This window comes from Mya arenaria, chromosome 13 (assembly GCF_026914265.1).
Source record: "Mya arenaria isolate MELC-2E11 chromosome 13, ASM2691426v1".
Classification (NCBI taxonomy): Eukaryota; Metazoa; Mollusca; class Bivalvia; order Myida; family Myidae; genus Mya; species Mya arenaria.
Window position 1 is genome coordinate 44,065,668 of NC_069134.1, and position 20,697 is coordinate 44,086,364.

General features: G+C 34.0%; 1 protein-coding gene across 3 annotated transcripts in view; it reads right to left on the minus strand.

Annotated features, from left to right (window-relative positions):
* Window positions 1–1,286: 1,286 nt before the first annotated feature.
* Window positions 1,287–20,697, minus strand: part of LOC128214150 (dynein axonemal intermediate chain 3-like) — a 28,853-nt gene continuing 9,442 nt past the window's right edge. The window contains exons 9-25 of one of the 3 annotated variants that reach the window (XM_052920447.1): window positions 19,042–19,199; window positions 18,517–18,628; window positions 17,953–18,156; window positions 17,300–17,473; window positions 16,813–16,935; window positions 16,427–16,500; window positions 15,568–15,706; window positions 15,192–15,276; window positions 14,788–14,927; window positions 12,261–12,324; window positions 11,309–11,439; window positions 9,971–10,003; window positions 8,667–8,705; window positions 7,188–7,392; window positions 6,923–7,014; window positions 5,994–6,116; window positions 1,287–2,096 (exon numbers count right to left, since the gene is read on the minus strand). In XM_052920447.1, coding sequence (XP_052776407.1) covers window positions 1,956–2,096; window positions 5,994–6,116; window positions 6,923–7,014; window positions 7,188–7,392; window positions 8,667–8,705; window positions 9,971–10,003; window positions 11,309–11,439; window positions 12,261–12,324; window positions 14,788–14,927; window positions 15,192–15,276; window positions 15,568–15,706; window positions 16,427–16,500; window positions 16,813–16,935; window positions 17,300–17,473; window positions 17,953–18,156; window positions 18,517–18,628; window positions 19,042–19,199 — 2,037 coding nt within the window. In that variant the 3' untranslated portion in view covers window positions 1,287–1,955. The remainder of the gene's footprint in view (window positions 2,097–5,993; window positions 6,117–6,922; window positions 7,015–7,187; window positions 7,393–8,666; window positions 8,706–9,970; window positions 10,004–11,308; window positions 11,440–12,260; window positions 12,325–14,787; window positions 14,928–15,191; window positions 15,277–15,567; window positions 15,707–16,426; window positions 16,501–16,812; window positions 16,936–17,299; window positions 17,474–17,952; window positions 18,157–18,516; window positions 18,629–19,041; window positions 19,200–20,697) is intronic. The other 2 variants (XM_052920448.1, XM_052920449.1) reach the window with 2 other exon arrangements.

Consider the following 20,697-nt stretch of genomic DNA (forward strand, 5'->3'; position numbering starts at 1 on the left):
TTAGAATGAAACTTCATAAATAAGTATGCGCATATTTGATATTTTTTATCTCCATTTTGCAAAATTGAAATCACATGATTTTATCAAACGAACTTGTATTGCTTGAAAATTTACATGTCAAATTAAAAATGCTACCCACTGTAAGATCAAAATAAATCCGTTTGATGGTGGTAATCATTCAATGGCGGCTTTATTGATAAATCGCGTATGAAATTCACATCATCAGCATCCGGAAGTAGTGATAACATACATGTCTGAATCATTCGGCCGCTCTGATCAGAGTAAATGAGGTCAATACAGTAGACTGGTACCCTGATTTACTTTTCCTAAAAAATATAAAGTTATACAGGTACGCGGCATATGGGTTTTAGTTAACATTAATAGTATTTGAACAATAAATACCAAAAATCATGTTGTGTTTGAAAAAGTGCTTAGTGCCATGCAATGATTAGTTAAAAAATAAACTTTGTATCGAAAAGAAAATATCACGGAAACATGCAAATTATGTCGAAAAAAAGAACAGGGACCGACTTCGGATTTTTTTTATTAACTTAATGGATACCGTTTTTATAAATAAATACCAACATTCTATACAAAGGATATTAACAATACTTTTTTTAAACAAACTTTCCTGGTTGTTTTCTACTTAAACCGCACACTTTAGTCGCTTTACGTATGAATTCTCAAGACATTTCGAATGCGCGATGGTCATCGCGGTTATCTGATACTGGTTTCTTTTCGGATAAAAGAGAAAGAGGGTACCAGTCTATCAATACAGAGCATTGAACGGGAAAATTTGGATGCGTACTTTTCCAATATGTTCATATTCTTATTGCATATAATCTGACCGTATGCAAGAACATTCATGTAGTTAACCCGATTTACTCACTCGCTACGTATGAATTTCTTTTGCTTCATTAAAAGAACATACGGTTAGCTTGAATTGTTAGGAGAAATATTTTTATTGGATTTTTTCATTGTAATCAGTTCTGGTACTACTTTGATTATTCAAATTCGCTAAGGGCAATCCAATCAAAATACAGCGTATAAATACATTACGTCAGTGAACCCCCAGATGGGGCTTGAGAATGCAGATATCGTGAGTATCGCTATGAACTAGGCCACAAGTGCCCTAGTCCAAAAATGTTCCAAGATAATCCAAAGAAACTTGATACACATGTTGCAAGCGACAATACACACATGTACAGCCAGGCCCATTAATCTGGCTTTAATAATTGATGTGTTATGCCTCTTTTTTGATGGAAATACAAGCAACTAACTGTTCAACAGTTTCAAGTTTTATTATCCAATAAAAGCAGAATTAAGTCTGTGTGAAATATAAATATAATAAATACATTAATCAAATCAGAGTCAAGATTAATAACATTAAACAATGGACGGAATGAATGCCTTCACACAAATGTATTGAACAAGTTTTAAACAGAATATCACAAGTCTTTTTAGTACATGTTACATCAATTGATCTTTTAAGCAGAAAGGATAACAAACGTTTTATTGGAATACCATAATGATGTTTGCGGGAATCAACATAAGTACCATAAAAGACATACATGCTAAAGTTCACGTTAACATTTGTAATTTTTTTTTTCCTTTGTCTCATTGTATACAACATGGTAAACTTATTTTTTTGTATCACACATATTCTTGCCATTTTTTTTTTGCAATCAGCCATAAATGAGTATCGGTAATCTCCACTTTTTTACTGTATTTTTCTTTACTTAAAAACTTAAATCTTTGAGCATAAAGTGTTTTAGGTTATATTTGGTATTTTACATTAATAATATCCCTTACATTTATTTCAATTACAAATTCTTATGTTTATTTCCAAACTTCTTAATTTAGCAACCAGTTAAACACCCATTATTTTCCATAATAAATCTATCACAAGTTATTTTCCCACTCCCTGTCCTATTTAGAGTCATTTCCCCTCTCTCCTATGTCTCAGGCAGTGGCTCATCATCCTTGATAATGCCCAGCTCACGCAGGAAGTTGTTTTCCTGCTCCATGTATAGCTGGTATTCATTCTTCTGGCGGTACTCGATCTCTTCGTCTGTGAGCACAACATTCGGAGCAATCTGAAATCACAGAGGGAAAACTATCATAGACATGTTTAATTTCATAAGTTAAATTATGAGTCCTAGAACTTTTCTGATCCTGTGATGTCAAATATTAGTCCAAAATATTTTAATTTTAATGATGTTTTTTTTAAATGCTTTTGACTACAACATCGTTTCCTTTTGTTTATGCTCTGATGAAAGAAAAAAAGACCAAAAGATTGGCAGGAACACAATGTTTACTGTTTCAAAATTTGGATTTCTTTTAAATTGCAGAAATATTTAACATTTGCATTTTGAGGCTACAAGTTCCATTGTAGCATTTGTGTAATGCAGTGATAAAACATTGCATCATCAGGGCCAAGTTGCATTGGCAAAAATGTTATTCCATGGTATCCTATAAAAGAGCCTTCCTTAACTAAGCAACGACCTGATTTCAAAGCCCTGGTCAAAAAAGAATAAATTATCCAATAGAAAAAGAGTGGGCAAGATTAAGCCCCTCCCCCAGTTGATCCATATGGTGTGTCAAGTTCAGTTAAGAGGCTGATTTTCCTTACAACACCCTGAATCAAATTATAGCTCTCTGCAAGGCAGGAACATTTAAGCCATTAGAGGGTATGAAGGGTTCTCTTGTAATGTACCGTTCATAAAATTTGATGGTTTGTTCCTAAAGCGCTTAGAGCTTAGCTTAAATTGTGCACATGTCAAACTTGCAAAGGACTAGATAACTTGTAAGATCTCAGGCTAACTTTGTCTGCATAATTGTACACCTAGCTTATACTTTATTCATAAGTGATCTATGAGCCACTATTTATACACACGATATTAAGTGCATAGGACTTAACTACAATGGTGTTTTTTCACATTCAGTATGAAACAAAATTTCAAATGATTTTTAACATGCTTAAAATTTCAAACTGAAAGAAAACCATACAACATGTATTTGTCTACCTATATATTACATTGAACAGACCATATCAAATTGGTTCCTTGTTTAGTGTCATGTTCTTATTTCAAATTCTCCAAGATTGTACCAGCCAGGGGAAGAATTGTCACAAGAAAAACAAGCACTTAATCCAATAATGAACTTCTTTGATATATACACAACAAGCTCTCAAGAGGTGCTCATATACAAGAGACACTTTGAAAAGCAATCCGGCAATGTAGATCTTCAAAACAATTCTATATAATTGCAGATGCAGACATTTATTAAAAAGATATTTTGCTGGTTAGTAAAATACTTATGAATGCTGTTATATTTATATTTATTTTTGCTTTAGAAGGTCCAAAACCTACCAGGCAGATGACGCTAAACATAGGAATCAATTGGCCTTATGAACGTTGAAACTCAATTCTCAATTATGACCACACGAGATGTGAAGCATCATGGGATTTTAATTTGGCTCAAAGCCTGAAGCCTTCATTAAAAAAAAAACATTCAGAATATATGGGATTATCATTATGTCAATTACTAAATATTTAAGGTAAACACATGCTTTTGAGCTTCAAAATCCCCTGATGCAGAATAAATATGTAACTGAAACTAAAATTGGATCAAAAAAACAAAATTCACAACAAGTTGGTCCCTGAAAACTGTAAAGTTGTGTACTTACATCTTTAGAGCCCTAATGACCAATGAGAAATAGAGGTTAATACAGATGAACCAATGAGGAACAGTAATCAAGACATAGTGAAATGAGGAATGGAAATAAATACAAATTGACAAATGAGAAACAGTGATAAAAACACAGATTGACCTATGAGAAACAGTAAATAAGACAGATAAACCAATGAGATTATCGAGAACTATGAGAAACTGTGAATAAGACAGCTGAACCAATGAGAAGTCGAGAATTATACAGATTGACCTATGTGAAACAGTGAATCAGACAGATGAACCAATGAGAAGTCGAGAATTATACAGATCGACCTATGAGAAACAGTGATTTAGACTGATGAACCGATGAGAAACAGCGATTAAAACTAATGAACCAATGAGAAACAGTGATTTACACATTAACCAATGAGAAACAGTGATTTAGACAGATGAACCAATGAGAAACAGTGATTAAGACTGATGCTTCAATGAGAAACAGTGTTAATGACATGAACCAATGAGAAACAGTGATTTAAATAGATGAACCAATGAGAAACAGTGATTAAGACTGATGCTTCAATGAGAAACAGTGATAATGACATGAACCAATGAGAAACAGTGATAATGACATGAACCAATGAGAAACAGTGATTTAAACAAATGAACCAATAAGGGAACAGTAATTAAGACAGATGAACCAATGAGAAACAGTAATTAAGACAGATGAACCAATAGGGAAACAGTGATGAATAGTAACAGGTTTTGAACCTGTTTAAAAAACATATTGCGGGAAAGACTGTTTAGGGCAACATATCAATAAAGCATTTTAGTTGTAACTTCTTAAATCTGTGAGAATGTCACTATCGACAGCAAGTTCATTCTTTTTGTTTCCTTAGCCCGGTTTAACTTCTGGACTCAGGTTAAAGTTCAGTTATAAGTATGATAATATATATTATATAAAAATAATGAAAATTTGATGCTAAGATAATTTCCCATTTACTATCTTTAGAGTCTGAAGTTGAGAATTATACATAAAACTATTAAATGTATATAAAGTAAATAAAAATTTCTAGCGGATTTCCCCATTTGAAGTATAAACAATTTTAAGAAAAAATGCAAGAATATTTTAAGAGAAAATGCACAAAATCAAAGATTTGCGTACTGTGAAATCATTAATGTTCGTGGGGCATTAATGTTCGTGGTTTTTGTGGGTAGGGTGATCCACGAATTTAAGATCCCACGAAATATAGACCCTTTATTCACTTTTTCAACTGCCATTTTATGTACATACTAGTTTATTCGCTACAGAAGTCGCAGTATACAGCGTTAATACATGTCTCACTGTATATTTCACTATCATGGTTTTGTTAATATATTATATCTGCCTTTAACAAATAATAAACCAAATCATTTAAATGTGTTTCTATGAACCAAATGACAGAAGCACGTGTTTAAACGTGTGCTGTTAATGAAAATCTCCATACAGGTTTACAAGATGTGCGTGATGAGTGTCTCTACTCGATTTTTTTTATTTAATGAAATAACTAATCGGTTACTGAGCACCCAACGTGACAAAGAACAAAACAACGCGTTCAATATATTTATTAAACAAAAACGTGTGAATAAATATTGAAATGATCTTGTTTACTGAAATATACGCACCTTTACGTTGTTTTCACAGTTTGCAAAATTCTTAATTGGTATTCAATGGCTTCCCCTATCTGTATTTATGATCAGGGTACATCTTCTTTTATGACCTTAATTCCCAATTAAATCGATAATTGACATGGGTATATGCACTAATTGGCATCTCGTACCACTTAAGCGAGTGTCATAAACCGTGTGAGGTAGAGGACGGAAATCATGGGCCAGCGCGTGGAGAATATGCAGACGATCTAGGACGATCGCATATTCGAATTCGAATATTCGACCATGAATTCAAGTACCCACGAAATTGTATTTTTTTGGCAAACCACGATATTTCATGCCAACGAATATAAATGATTTCACAGTAATTTAAAATACAGTGACTAAATTCAGACTAACTTTAACAACATTATACACCAAAAAGTTTTTTTATTTTTCAACATGATCCTTTATAATATAAAATTATATACCACAAGATATCTGAAGATTTGTATTTGATATATTTAGTATAAATTTTACTTACAATTAAATAAAGTTTGAATGTTTCCTTTTTAAATAAATATCATTACTTCTTAAAATTACTGATTCAGAAGAAAGCAATCTTATGACATTTTGTTGCTAAGACAGTGCCAAGAGAATAGATCAGTATTGCAGCAGCCTACAGGGACACCTACCCCGGCCTTCCTCTTTGCCTCAGCCTCAATTTCTCTCTTCTCCTTTTCTCGGAAATCCCAACGGGAGACGACAAACCCTCGTCGCTTCACTTCTCGATCAAAGTAGTTAGCCACACCAGTTTCCTGCAATGGTTAGCATGTCTTAAGATTGTTAAATTTAGTTTCAAGTCAGTAAAATTTGTATGAGGACTGTGGGGAAAATTTAAAAAAACAAAAACATTCTGAATCAATCAACTTAAATCGATGTTTCCCAACTGTATGAATAATAAACTTTTATATGATATTTAACAAAACTACATCGTAGTCATAATTTATTATGTTTGCCGATTTTTACTTCACATTTTGTAATAGGCTATTCTATCACGTAATGATCCATAATTGTATTATGTTTATTTGTATGTTTCTTTATCATAATTTTTAGATATATATATATATTTAGCAATGACACTTATTTTGCCGCCAAACAACCTGTTTGTATTGTTTGTTTATATCTACTGATGAAGGCGTTACGCTGAAACGTTTAAGATAATAAACTTTACGTGTTTGTGTGGTTTATTAAATTCATATGAGGACTGTGAAAACTCTGCTTTTCATTTTTTGCTTCCTTGTTAAACAATGAATACCTTGGTATATAATATTGTGCAAACTGTTATTGATAATCATTATTATGTTCTTTCTTCTATATCTACAGAAGAATAATATATAGTTTTTACTGTTAGATGCACAAGCATAATAGCAGCATTCATGAGACCTCAAGAAATTTTCTTTGTGGATAAACTAAATTTTCGAATCAAACTATATATTATACATATATCCATGGGGAAAAAACAGAAATCTGGATAAAATAACTCATAGGGCCTCAATTGTGATAGTGGGATTTTTAAAAATATCTTCACAAATCACAAAATAAGTAGTTTATTATGACCCACCTCATTAGGTGTTGAGAGTCGGAGACTCCATGGTATCTCCAGGATATGCAGGGTCCCTGCGCTGTCCCCCACAGCCAAAAGGTGCTGCTTGTCTAACAACATATGGAGGAATGAATGGTAATGGTTGTATGCCAGCTTTAGATGTAACCAAAAGCATGGTAAGCTAAGGCAAAAAGTTCTTCCATAAAACCATAACAAAATTGCACAAATATTTCCTTTCAGTGTAAAGTCATCAAGATTGCATAATACAATAACCTATACGTACGAGAAACAGGATGTGGGAAGATACGTGTAATGGCGACGGGCGAAACGCTCTGTGTGATGGATGGCTCGTGTGTCTTGTCCAGAAGATCCCAAATATCTACACTGCCATCCATCTTGGAGATGTAGAACACACCAGGTCTCGATGGCGACCAGTACCCAGACGTATACCGAATCGGACTTGGAGCAGACTGCAGGATTGGCCCAGACTAGAATAATTGCATTATTTTGTTAAGACTGGAATTTAATTGGCGCCCAACTGTGTCAAAGGACAACAGTAAACTGAGTTGCAGTGTTAAGGCATTTGGGGTTAAAGCTATGTGTAATTTTACTTGCAGGATTAAGGAACTAAATAAAAGAAGTAATAACATACATACAAAGTTTTAGGTGTTTAAGTTTGGTGAAGGTGAAAGAAATCAGAGGGATATAAGTTTTTTAGCAATATAAGGATAAATACATGCTTATAATGCTTGCATGCTGGATAACTGTTTGATCAGCACAAATGCACACATGATTAAACAAGATACAAGCTACAAGAAGATACGAGAATCTTTATTTAGTCGGGTATATGATAATTAGATATGATTAAACAGCTGGACACAAATTGTTCACACTGTCCACATACAAACCTGAAAACACATCACCATAATACAACAGTGTAGAGAAAAATAATTCAGATTCTCATCCAGACATTTCTCCTACAGTTGACTACCGGGTAGACCTCATAGAGGCCAAGTATTTGTTAAATGGATCAGGGATTTAAAGTAACTCGCTCATGGTTTGTAAAATGCACTTCTTTTTTCTTATTACGAAATATAGTGTGGCAAATCATAAGGAGTGTTAAAACAGAAATACCACAAACTGGAACCCTTCAGCAAATGTTGATATTTGCTAAAATATTGTCTTTGAAGACAACAATTTTCAATAGGGTTAGTAACGCGATTGAAAATTATTTAGGACTGTGGTGTTCCTTGATTGGTTGATTGAAATTATCAAATGATGTTATGAATGTATAGTTAATAGGTTAACATATTCTCCTCTTTTGTTAAAGTACCGGTGGCCGTGAGGACTACCCGGCCGTTTTCTACTTTTTCTTGACTATACAAGTGAGTTCAAACCCCACTAAAACCAAAATACTTCTTTAGGCTATAACTGTATTCTTTTCTGCAATTTTGATATCATAGAGTAAAATAATGATAAAATAAGTGTTTTCAGATGCATTACCGGGAAAATTAATTTTTAGTCCAAAACATGAGCGAGTCACTTTAAACTGAGTTTGGCATGGATGAGAATCAAAGTATTATTTTCTCTGGCTGAACAGATGTCAAAAGCAATACATGTAATTCACAGCAGTTCATGTAATATGCCCTAAATTTAGTTATGACCAACATTCAACTCCACAGAAATTGCTGTTATATCCAGGTACACAACCAAGCACATACAATGAACACTTTGCTTTCATCCAGAAAGCCAACAATACTACCTTAAGCGACTCATTTTCTGCCACGTTTAAATTCTTAGCCTAATAAAATAAATCAAATTTAATGTAATTAAAACAAAATTAGAACATGTATATGAAAAATCCATAAAACCATGACAAGAACAGCAATTTGATATCCATGTAATGAAGGCAAATACAAAAGGATGTTTTAAATTACTATATAATCTCATTTACAGTATTGCATTTATCATACCAGTATGTTATTTCATAACAACACCCTTAGCACATTCCAACACTCAGCCAGTATCTTTATTGATAAAGGGAAATAACTCAACAATTAGCGAAGCCAGAGCTGTATGCCTTGCTGAACATATTTTCATATTGTCATTAATAAAATGTTTACTAAGTTTCATGTGATTAATTTCAACAGGTTTTGAGTTACAGCCAAGATTTAAGCTTTTGTATGAAGTCACGATGATAACAAGTCTATGACAATACTGGAACTTTTTCTTTTAAAATCCAGACTAGCTAAAAATAGATAATTCTGATAACTAGCTTTTTTGTTAGCCACAGACACCAAATTTCACATCAAATGCACAAATAAAAGTTACGATTACAGTGACAAGTTAATAAGTGTTCAAATATTCAAAATATTGCCAAGTCGAAAAAAATTCAGACAATATAAGTCTGCGAAATTAGAGTGTCAAAATGTAAGGAAAATAAGTGTTGTGTGTATTGTCAAGACAGTGACTTTCAACCAAACCATATATACAGTTGCTGAATTTCAATAATAATTTGAAAATGTTCATATGACTTGCTGTTAATTATAAAGCTTCAATAATTCAAAAAACTTCACCACAAAACACTCATTTGAAAAATCTTATATCGCAGAATGGGGGCACAGTCTTTAAATTTGCTCTCTTTCACAGAAAACTATGTTTGATGAGTTAGGTTGAAGTCAATATTTTGACTAGAACTTTGATATATTCTTAATATCTATTAAAAGGAGCAAGACACTTGGCAACCAAGAGTTTCTAACTTTTCTGACTTAGTTTATTTACCATTCTGAGTTACATAGGATTGTAAAAGTCTAAATAATTATAACTACATGCCATGAGTCTATCAACAAATCCTCAAGTGTCTTGCTGCTTAAACTCTCCATAAGGCAATGTTCTTAAATACAGCTTATATACATGTACAAGCATTTCTCTAACATTTCTAGCTTTCTCTTTCTTTCTAGCATAAATAATTTCATATCCATAAGAAATATTTTCTTCAAATACAAGTACAACCACAATTAAGTTTGAACTTCAATGTTCACTCCAATTCAGTGCACCTGAACTTACCACTTCCGCGGAGTTAGGGTTATTCTTGTCAATCTGCCAATAGTACACACAGTTACATACACAGGGTAAAAGGTCAGATTTATATAACCCCCACACTTATGAATAAGTCACATAAGCTTTGAGATTGTAGAGCCTTTTAATGGCCATGATCATATACAAAGATTGTAGAATCAATTTTATATACATATATATGTATACACTTGTTATTAGAATCAAGGTAAAAACACTTCAAAATTTAAATTATCAATAAAGCTCTGAATGGGGATCAAACAAAGGGACCCTCTGAGCCAAAGACCATTGGCTGCTATACAAGTCATCTGACTATTACAGTTTGTTGTTTTAATGTCCTATACAAGGCCTTTAAGTTTGACAGTATGCTTAGATATTTAAAATATCATGTAGATAGATCACAACTACTTATCTTGAAAAATAAAATCACTTACACAATTACAGAAAAGATATACATGTTTATTGTTTACATGAATAAATATAACTTGGGGAAAGCTAGAAATAATTTTCAACAATAATTGACTCCTACTTCAAATACAAGCAATAAAGCAGTCAACAATTGAGCAGAAATTGAGTGATCAAGCTTCAAAATATATGTGGGACATTTTTACAAGCGGCAACACTCAGGTACTTTCTAGCTACAAGGTAAGTTATATAGTATTAGGGTTAATTATATAATAGTATTTATTGGGTAACATAATTGTACATGATAAATTGCAAAGTAAGTGCATTATGCACTAATGTAAACTAAATGATATGCAACTAAGTTGTACAAAATTAAAAGAGGAAAGACTCTTAATACAAGATACTACATATTTTTTATGCATGATTGTTTTGAAAGCTCTATTTTTACCAGTAAGCTTCACATTACTGCTAAGTTGGTTATAAACAAGTTTTTTTTGCTTCAACGTATTCACTTTTAAAACCAAACCACTTAATGAGAACATGTTTCCCAACATTTGGAACTCCTTGGCCATTTTTGTCGAAAACAACCTCGGATGTATGCCGGTACATCAGTTGAAGTAGTTCGTAAATTCTTGAATTATATCATTAATTAAATGTAGTGTTTCAGAGTTGTATTTATTGATCTAAGTTTGAATTGATTGCCAGTGAAGTGTATTATTGCAAACATAATTAAGATTCCCAAGAGTTACGTCATAAAGTTTAACTGCTAAATAAAATTACTATGTGATCTACTTGCAGCGGACTTCAACGTACCCCTTTCTGAGTATGTCAACTGCCCAAATACATCCAAGGTTGTTTTCGATAAAAATTGCCAAGGAGTTTCAAATGGATTTCCCAAAAAACAAACAATGGGAGTCTACTCACAATGATAGCCTCTTTCCAGAGAGTGAAACTCCATCCACCAACACAGAGGAGAACATCGGCGAAAAATGGGGAACGTTGGACAGTCGTTAAGGGGCCGTCATGTACTGTGTGGTAGAAGTCTGGCTTTGGGGCTGGAAATATTTGTATTCATAAAAGATAATTACGCTTTGCTCAGAAATAGTGAATGCCCATTTCTCTGACTTTCATGGTTTAATGCTTAGAGGTATTGTTCAACAAAAAAGTATTTCTTGTTTCAATTTCACAAACCAAATAGTACCGGTAATGCAAAAATTTGGGCTTGTTGCTTTAATTCTAAATTTTATGACTTGTGGTGATGCTAATACAAACATAAAATGATAGGCGAATATAAGTGAATTAATGCTGATTTATTTTTCTTCTTCCAGTAAAAACCTAAATTCAATTTTCCAGTGAGAAACATAATTATGCTTTGCCTTGATGGGTATAAATACAGTCAAGTAAGGGATCTATATCTGTCCGCCCGGTTAGCTCAATCGGTAGAGCGTTGGACTCTGAATTGGACAACCTGGGATCGATTCCCGGGCGGACCACCTCTGTTGTGATTGGTTATGAAATCCTTTCTACGACCATTCGCACTGTACCACTGCCCCTGGCATGTACAGAAGTTGTCAGTTCCTTGCAGAGGTGAAGGCACCTAGTACTGGTTCTGCCCAGGATAGGTGTGCGGTGGTTGAACTGTCACTCTGGGACCCTTCAATGTGCTCACGCCGGGACTCGGAGTATAAACTACTAACACCACCACATCTATACCAAAGAAGCAGGTGCAATTTGAAAATAATTCTGAGCTTCTTTTTTATAGTGGAAATGATGTGACCTGCCCTGTTTTTGAATAACAGGTTTATAGAATAATAGCTCTCAAAGTGCTTCATTTTTAAAGCGGACCAACTCATGAATCTACAAATAAAAAACATACTCTGAATTTTTCCTGTGTCTTGGTCCTTCTGTGGCATCCAGTCAACGTAGACAATTTCCCCATCCTGTCAGGTAACATTTGGGTTACATTTAACAATTATACCCAAGAAAGCAAATATAAAAACCTATTTCTGAATTAATATGTTAGATGAATGTGTTTTGTACCATTGAAAAAGATGTTACAATTTCTTTCAAAGCCCACTAATAAAATCTAATTGCCAAATTTTATCAGACAAAAATGATATTTTTCAATATTTTGTTTGCCTTTATAATAATATTGCTTATAACAAAAAAATATAATATAATAATTACATTTGAAAATATAAAAAATATACTTACCACTAGGAAATCACCTGTATTTTACCAACAGTGACTACTCAGGATATACACACGTGAAAGGTAGATAACATGTAGAAGGTGGATTACACGGCGCAAACCAGTAAAAGGACATACTGTACACAGGGTCATAGACACAAACCCTCAGACACTGACATACACACTGAGGCTGTTATATCTCCTTGCTTAGAGCTCTGTAGCATTGGTAACTGTTTATATATGTAAAATTTTATCCAAAAACAAATAGTTAAGGGGCTCCTGACCTGCGCAATATAGACTGAGACCCGCAGAGATCCCTTATTCTGAAGTAGTTATTCCACATTTTTCACCCAATTGTTATGAAACTTGAGTATATTGGCCTTTAAGGGACAAATTAACATTACTACATAAATAAGTTAGAACATCTGTCATGATTATAAATCTATGTAAAACTTGATTATCAACCATGTTTGGGCCAAAGTAGATCACTAGGTCAGATAAAAGAAAAACTTGTCAATACTATATAGGCCCCTACTTTTGTTTCAATCATTACTAGTTCTTTCGAGTATTTTAGGTGAGTGGTGTCCCTCTTAATTCTAGATGATATTTTACCTAATAATTAATAACCAATTACATATTATACATGTATCTGTTTTAAGGTCTCCATGACACCATAGCATTATGTGTCATAAACTATCCAGATTATCACAATAAATAAAATACAATCATACTAGGAAAGATAAGCATTCACAGGCTAAAGTAAAATCACTTAAGAATCACCAATGTTTGAATAGTTCAGCCCTAGAACCAGTTCAGTCTTTTCATTTTCTAATATCTATATGTCTGGAACCCTGTCACAGACCTTTAAACACAGATGTGATCTCGGATGAAATCATGCTATACATGTTGGTTCAAACACTCTATATAGACATAGAAGGGAGTTTCAAATCTATGGGTTATAAGTTTGTGATCTTGTCTAAATTCTCAATTCACATGATATGTGATTGAGTGACAACTGAAGTAAGCAGTTTACATGCACAAGAAAGTATACAGAACAAACAGTATCAATCTAGAAGTAAAAAGTTACAAAGAATTTCAAGCATAAGGAAGGGTAAATTCTTGTTAAGACAAGGCTAAGGCTCTGTCGACAGGTAACACTGACTTATATACATAACCTCTTGTAACAGTAATTTTAAAGTACAATCATCAATCCAAATTAACCAAAATTACTCATTATGGTAAGCAATTTGAACACAAAGAGGGAAAATGAAAAATAAAAATTAATCAGTAAATCGATAAATTTGAAATGCTGGCAAATATATAAAACAAACTGAAATGAGGACCATGAGTGATAGCTAAATATGGGAAAAACTGCACAATGGAATATATAGAGGGAATAAGATTGCATGCATTCTGAAGGAGAACTTGCCAACTGTATGGCTACATGAGTACTGTATGGTTACATGGGTACCAAGGGAGTACTCAAGTACCAAGGGAGTACTCAAGTACCAAGGGAGTACTCAAGTACCATGGGAGTACATGATAACAGGAGTACCAAGCAGGAGATACAACAAGCCACAGGGTGTCTGAGACCAGGAGGAGGTTATATGGTAAGCAGCTAGGAAAAATGTCTCTAGAAATTCTTGCAATTGTCATATTTAAGTCAGATCATTATTTTTCAGATTTTCATCCACCATTTTATCCCTGTCTGAACCCCTCTCCCCCATCCCCCACTCACCCACTTATTTAATAAATTTTTCGGCAAAAAAGTGGCCCCAAAACAAGGTAACAGTGCCAAAATTCAAATATTCCACAAAACTAATAACTATCCTCTATATCATCTTATATTTTGGAAATCAGATATTCCCAACTGCCCCTATTTACAAACAGGAGCGCCATGGAACGTGTCTCTTATTGCAATTCTTCTCCCTTGAACAAGGGGCATCACTATTAAACTTAGGGTTATACGCCTCACTACCAATGTCAATATTGTCTCTGGCAACATGTGTACCAAGTTTCATTTGAATATCTTGAATGTTTTTTTTTCCAATGAACATGCAGTTAATCCTGACCAAATTTTGTGAAATAATATGACAATGAAAGATTTTGTGACATATTTCCAAGCTCTATAAGGAGTTAGCAGGTAATTATACGCAAATCCAGGATAATTTAGATTATCTGAATTCACGACAATTATCACAACCAAGTCTGACCTCCGTCCCAACAAAGAAGTGTGTCTTGACGCTCTGTAAGGTCCTCTTCTCTTTGCCCGAGCCTGGTTTTCCTGCCTGGAAATAACCGCCTGTGACGCTCGCTTCCTTGTCTGGAACCCCGCCCTCTGTTGCCTTCCCCACTGGAAATATAGGTTCGAAAACCTGCATCATTAGTATTGGTATGTTGAATTGAGTTTAGAATAATAATGTTGAAAATTGAAAAAGTATTCAGCAATATGTAGAGACGAGTATTAATAAATATTTTACATTTTGATAAAAATTAAGCCGTCAGTGCATATTATTGTAAGTTTCTTGTCATTCAAACAAACCCTCAAATCCCTTAGTGTCAACAAGTGTTTTTATAGAGCCCCTGGAGCCGTCTGTTTGAGAAAGTTATAACCTACATGCCCCCCTATCTCCCTGTTTCTCAGCGATTGAGAACCTAGTGGGGGCGTGGTCACCGCCGGGCTCAGACTTGTGCAGGTGCACCTGAAGATAGAAAGAGAAACTTACATATATATTCATAAATGATTCCTTTGGAAATTTTACATGCATTTTTTAATCATATCTAAATTCTAGTTTTATTAAGCCACATTAAAGGTAACTATTTTTCAGGATGACCAACTCATTAAAATTAAACATTCAGGTATAGCAAAATAAATCATTCACCAAAAATTATACATGTACACCCAAATCTTTAACATACTGAAATAACTGTTTATAACTATATACAGGATGAATGGTAAATTTTATTGATAGTGATAGTGTCTATCATCTGACCTTGAGGTGTGGTTTCCATGTGAGGTCAAGGTGTTTGAATGTTTCGGGGACTCCCATGGGGTTCTTTGGCCCGTCTTTCTGCTTCCCTTGTTGTTGCTGAGGTGCCTTTGTGGGTCGAGTGTCCCACACCAGCACACAGCTGCAGAAGAAGAAAGGGGCGGAGAATCACGTAAAAATTGTACATTTAACATAACTAAGGATATATGTACATGTACTTTAAACATATTGTATAATCAGTAATATTCTAAAGTACTTCTACTCCACAATTACCTAACAACAATGTCCAGTAACATCGTATAACTTCATTTTGCTTACTGAATTTCATCATTTATCTATGTGTAAATAGTGCTTTATAACATCCAAAACATAGAATGGAAATGGATTGTAGTTTATAATTCATATTTTCATGACCATGCAAAAAAAACAATTTTATTTCATACTTAGTCACTTAAATATATTATAAGGTTGACAATCAATACTGATGATTTTTTTTCAGCATTAAAGTGTTCTAATTTCCTTATTTACACTGTACTGGTGAGCATTTACTATATGTTCTTATTTCTAAACAGGGTGACAATGAATTTGACTTGAACCAAATTGCAAAAAAAGCATTAAGTCCGGGCCATTTTTTAAAGCAGTAAACTTGGTTGATTATGATGGCCCATCACACAGCCTATTCAGTGGGTCTGTTGGTTATAAAAAATATTGATATAAAATAATGCAAACTTAACATTAAACATGTAAACAAAATATTACAATATAACATTTTGCCTACTTCGTGAGTAAAAAACATCTACAGTTGGGAATATTTGAGGAGTCAGTCACTTCACTGTAAAAACAAACCAATGAATCGCCTTACTTGTCTGTAGCACATGTGAAGATCTGGCAGCACTGGAAACTCTTATTCTCCTGTGGGACACCCATTCTGTTGATCTGAGGGAGATATGGTCATTTGTAGCATGGCATATTCTTAAACAATGGGAATTTAGTTTGCTAATAAATAATATTAATTTAAACAGACAGCACTAGACTTCCAGCTTTTACCAGCTGAAAACTCCCTTTCTATACTTTTTGCTCTTTGTCTAAAGTGAATTTGGCCAAGCAATTTCCATGACTGCTTATAAGTTTTATGCAGTTTGTAAGGAACTTAAGAATTATTTACCCCAGTACAGTAAATAAAATATGTCATATATTCATGTGAATTCAAAATCACACTAAAGATGATTCATACAAACGTTGATATACCTCAAGATGGTCTGGCAGCCAAAGTAGGTCGGTGATGGGCGCATGATGACTGTTCTCAATATTGGATACAGCACAGTATCGCACAATAGGGGTCTTCAGGGCATTTGGGTCCTCAAAACCAGGCTGTAAGAGAACATTACATTTTATCATTACTGACAGGAGAAATATGTACATTTTCAGTCTTTAATGATGGAACTGTAGAAAAATAAGTGAATCTTTATGCATGAAGATTGAATTAAACTTACTTAAATTTGATAAAAAAGTCTTATACAATAGATCTTTATAACTGTAGACTTAAGTGATGTTAACTTCATAATGTTAATTACAGGTGAGTAGTTTAAAATTTTGTAAATATTATGACATACGTGTACATTTGACCAAGCTGCGCTGTATAAGCACAGTTTATTCCTCCAATAGTCCTTGTAAATTTTATCAACCAATAACCAAGTGCTCAATATTCTGAGAGCATCCTCAACAATGTACATACCAGGACAGTGGCCTTCTTTCCCCTATTTCCCCCGCGCGGCGCTTTGAGTCTGTCGGCATGTGCAGAGATATCCCACAACACCAACTGACCATTCTGACACCCTCCAGCTATAATGTTTGGGTCGGATGGACAAAACTGGAAACTGTGGATGTCGTCAGGAGCCTCAAGAAGTAGCTGAAAGCAATTACATAATAATTAAGATATTTTGTTCTCCCAACATATTGTATTCAGTATTTAAATTGAAGGAAGGTCTCTTCTGCAGCACTAAGTCAGTGGTTGAAATTAAAACAAGCCTGCAAGCCCCGCACTGGTAATATGTCCTCCGGGCTTGCTCAAATTCTGAATTTTATATAGCAGGGTTTGTTCAAAATTTGATGCCAAGCAATATTATAAAAATTCGGGCTTGTTCATCCAAAAGTCTAATTTCTATGACTTCTAAGTGATACAATAATGTGAACCTTAAATTAGATGGAATGTACACATTGATTTATGTAAATATCTTAAAAGGTTTTGAGCTACATGCAATCATGTTAATAAATTAACATGACGTTTTCGACACATTTTTAAACCTAATTACAACAATGGCTATTCCCCATTGATTTTCATAAAAAATGACAAGCTTAACACTGAACAGAGAATGAAATACAGCTAACCTGTGGATGGATGGGATCTGTGAAGCTCCATATAAGGATAAGTGAAGGTGTCATGATAACTTTAGCAGCGTTGTCTATCCGTTCATCAAATGAGAGTTTTTCTGCCACTGCCACTGCCACAACACCTTTTATAGTTGGGTGCCACTGTATGTCCGTAATTTTCTTCTCCTTGGAAAACTGTAGGTCTGTGAATGATTGGTACTCCTAGAAATGTACAAAGACACATTAAGCATTAATTAATTAAGCAAAGGGGTTGGTTAAATCATGGTAGATGTTGGCCGCAAGGCCAGGGATTTCAATTTGGATTACAGGAAAACCATCAGTCACCTCTTTGCAAGATTTTTTATATATTTGCTTGTATAATTTTAAAAAGAACTGTCTTTAGCATTTAATTATTTTTTTCTAAAGCAAGTTTATTTCAATTTAGAATGAACGAACAACATTTAAATATGTATATGTTTGAACAAATGCTTTCAGATAAGTTTACTCATATTCATAATATGATGTAAATGTTAGAAAAATATACCCAACAAATACAATTATAACAGCTAAGCTAAGCACTACCTTAAGATGGTTGTCTGCCTTGCTGCCAAAGGTGTCATGTGCATCACCAAGGTGAAGCCAGTCATTGAAAAACACGTCCATAATCTCATTCTGCTGTAGGGCCAACTCAAACCTAGAAAGTAAATAGCAGTTTTGGGGTAAAAAGTATTTTCAATGATTTTTGATCAGATGCCAGTAAGGGCTATTCCATTTAAACATATAACCCCCAGGGGAAAGGCACTTCTAAATTATGCCACCCACCTACAGAAGCAAAATTACCCTTGTGGGGTCCAAATTAGCGAAAAAAGACATCCACCTATATATATATATAGAGGATATCAAAACATAACATTTGTTTTAAAATTCTACTTCTTGAAATAATTTCTTATCCCTGACGAGGTGTTGAGTATGGTGTAGAAGAGAAAACCAGGCCACTCATAAAAGTTAATAATCAAAACATGTTTAACTTTTAATAATATTGTATTTGACTGTGCCATATTTGAATATATGATGTTATGCAGGTATACAAATTTGTTCGAATTTTACCTCGGACAGACCCCGCCAACAAACTCGCCAGTTGCTTTCTTTGCAACAATGGTCTCCTGTTCTTTCGTAGAAAATTCCCGCGGGTAATACTGGGTGTTGGCGTTCCTGGGGTATTTCCACTCTGTCTGGGTACCACTTTCAGTGAACCAGGGAATCGCCTGAATAAACGGTAAAGGTAAGATTCATCTAACATGGCTCTGGACAGCTTTTTATGGTGGCATACATAATATAAACTTTTACAATCAGCTATATATTTGTGATTGATAATCATTTACTATTCAAGAGAGATAACCAGTACTGATCATCAACAAAGCAACCAGGGGGATCAAACCCAGGGTGAGCCTGGTGCAAGAATGGTGGTGAGTTTAATCCTGACAAAGGACCTTTTTCCTGGTCATCAATCTGTCATTACAATAAATAGCGCACAATGTTGAGTGCTTTTCAAAGCAGTTGCACCAATCTTGTGCTCTAAATAAGTGTTTGAAGAAATTATATGAAAAACCTACCAAAGGATTTAATAATTTCCGTGAAGACTAATATATATGCAACTAAAAAATGTAAAGGCTTGACAATTTTAACTCTTGTCCCTGAGACATTAACTATTTAAACTTAAAGTAAAGTAATTTTCTATTGAAATCAAATGATAAAATGTCAGCAATAAAATATCTACAAAGTTGTTTGCCGTTTGAACATCTTAACCAAAACCTTCCTGAGACTAAGTGGTCTAGTGGTTAACCCTTTAGCTCATGTATACGAGATAGGCCGACATAGCTCATTAGCAGATGTAAACGCATCTGGCCGACCCTATACACTACTGGATGTATACGCATCTCCCGCATATTTCAATAGGGTCATTTCAATACTTCCATTTTGCATCTTTCTTTTTGTAAACAATATCCCGGATGTTTAAAAATCTGAAGCTTAACCTTTTGTGTATTGATTTTCCCTCGAAAATGTTGTCTGCTAAAACTTGAAGGTCATTATTAATACTGCCAATCACAGGTGTGAGATCCCACTGTGACGTAATAAAACCTCGAGGAATAGCAGTACTGTACAGTATGGAAATTCCCCCAAAACATTGATGCGTAAATCATTGAATATATTATGTCAGTTTAATTTACCATTAAAATCAATAAAGATTATAATTATTTGCAGATAATGTTTTGTGTTACAAACAATAGAAACAATAAGTAGCTGAGAAAATGATGAGTAAATTTTCTACTGAGCTAATCGATGGCCAGCATGGTTCCGGTCGTAAAATAGGTCAAGTAAACAAGTTAGTGCAAGCGTTTGGTGATTTAGCTCATTGTATTCATTACTTAGAAAACATTTATCGGCATTCTTTTTGTATAGAATTTTATGAGGGGGTAATAAAGTTAAACAGACACTCTGGACTGGATCTCTCAGCTGGACGACACCGGATATTCCTGCCACATTTTTGTGTATTATAAACAAGAACATCAATTGTCGGCTTTTTAATCCAGATGGGTCTTTTTTATAATAGGGGTAATAAAATTTAGATCGATCCCAGCATTTTATTACCCTTTGATTTAATGCTATTATGACATTTCAAAGAAATGTTACAAATTCCATCTTGGAAATGCATTCACAGATGAAATAAAATAATTTTATATTTCATCATTGACACCATTTATT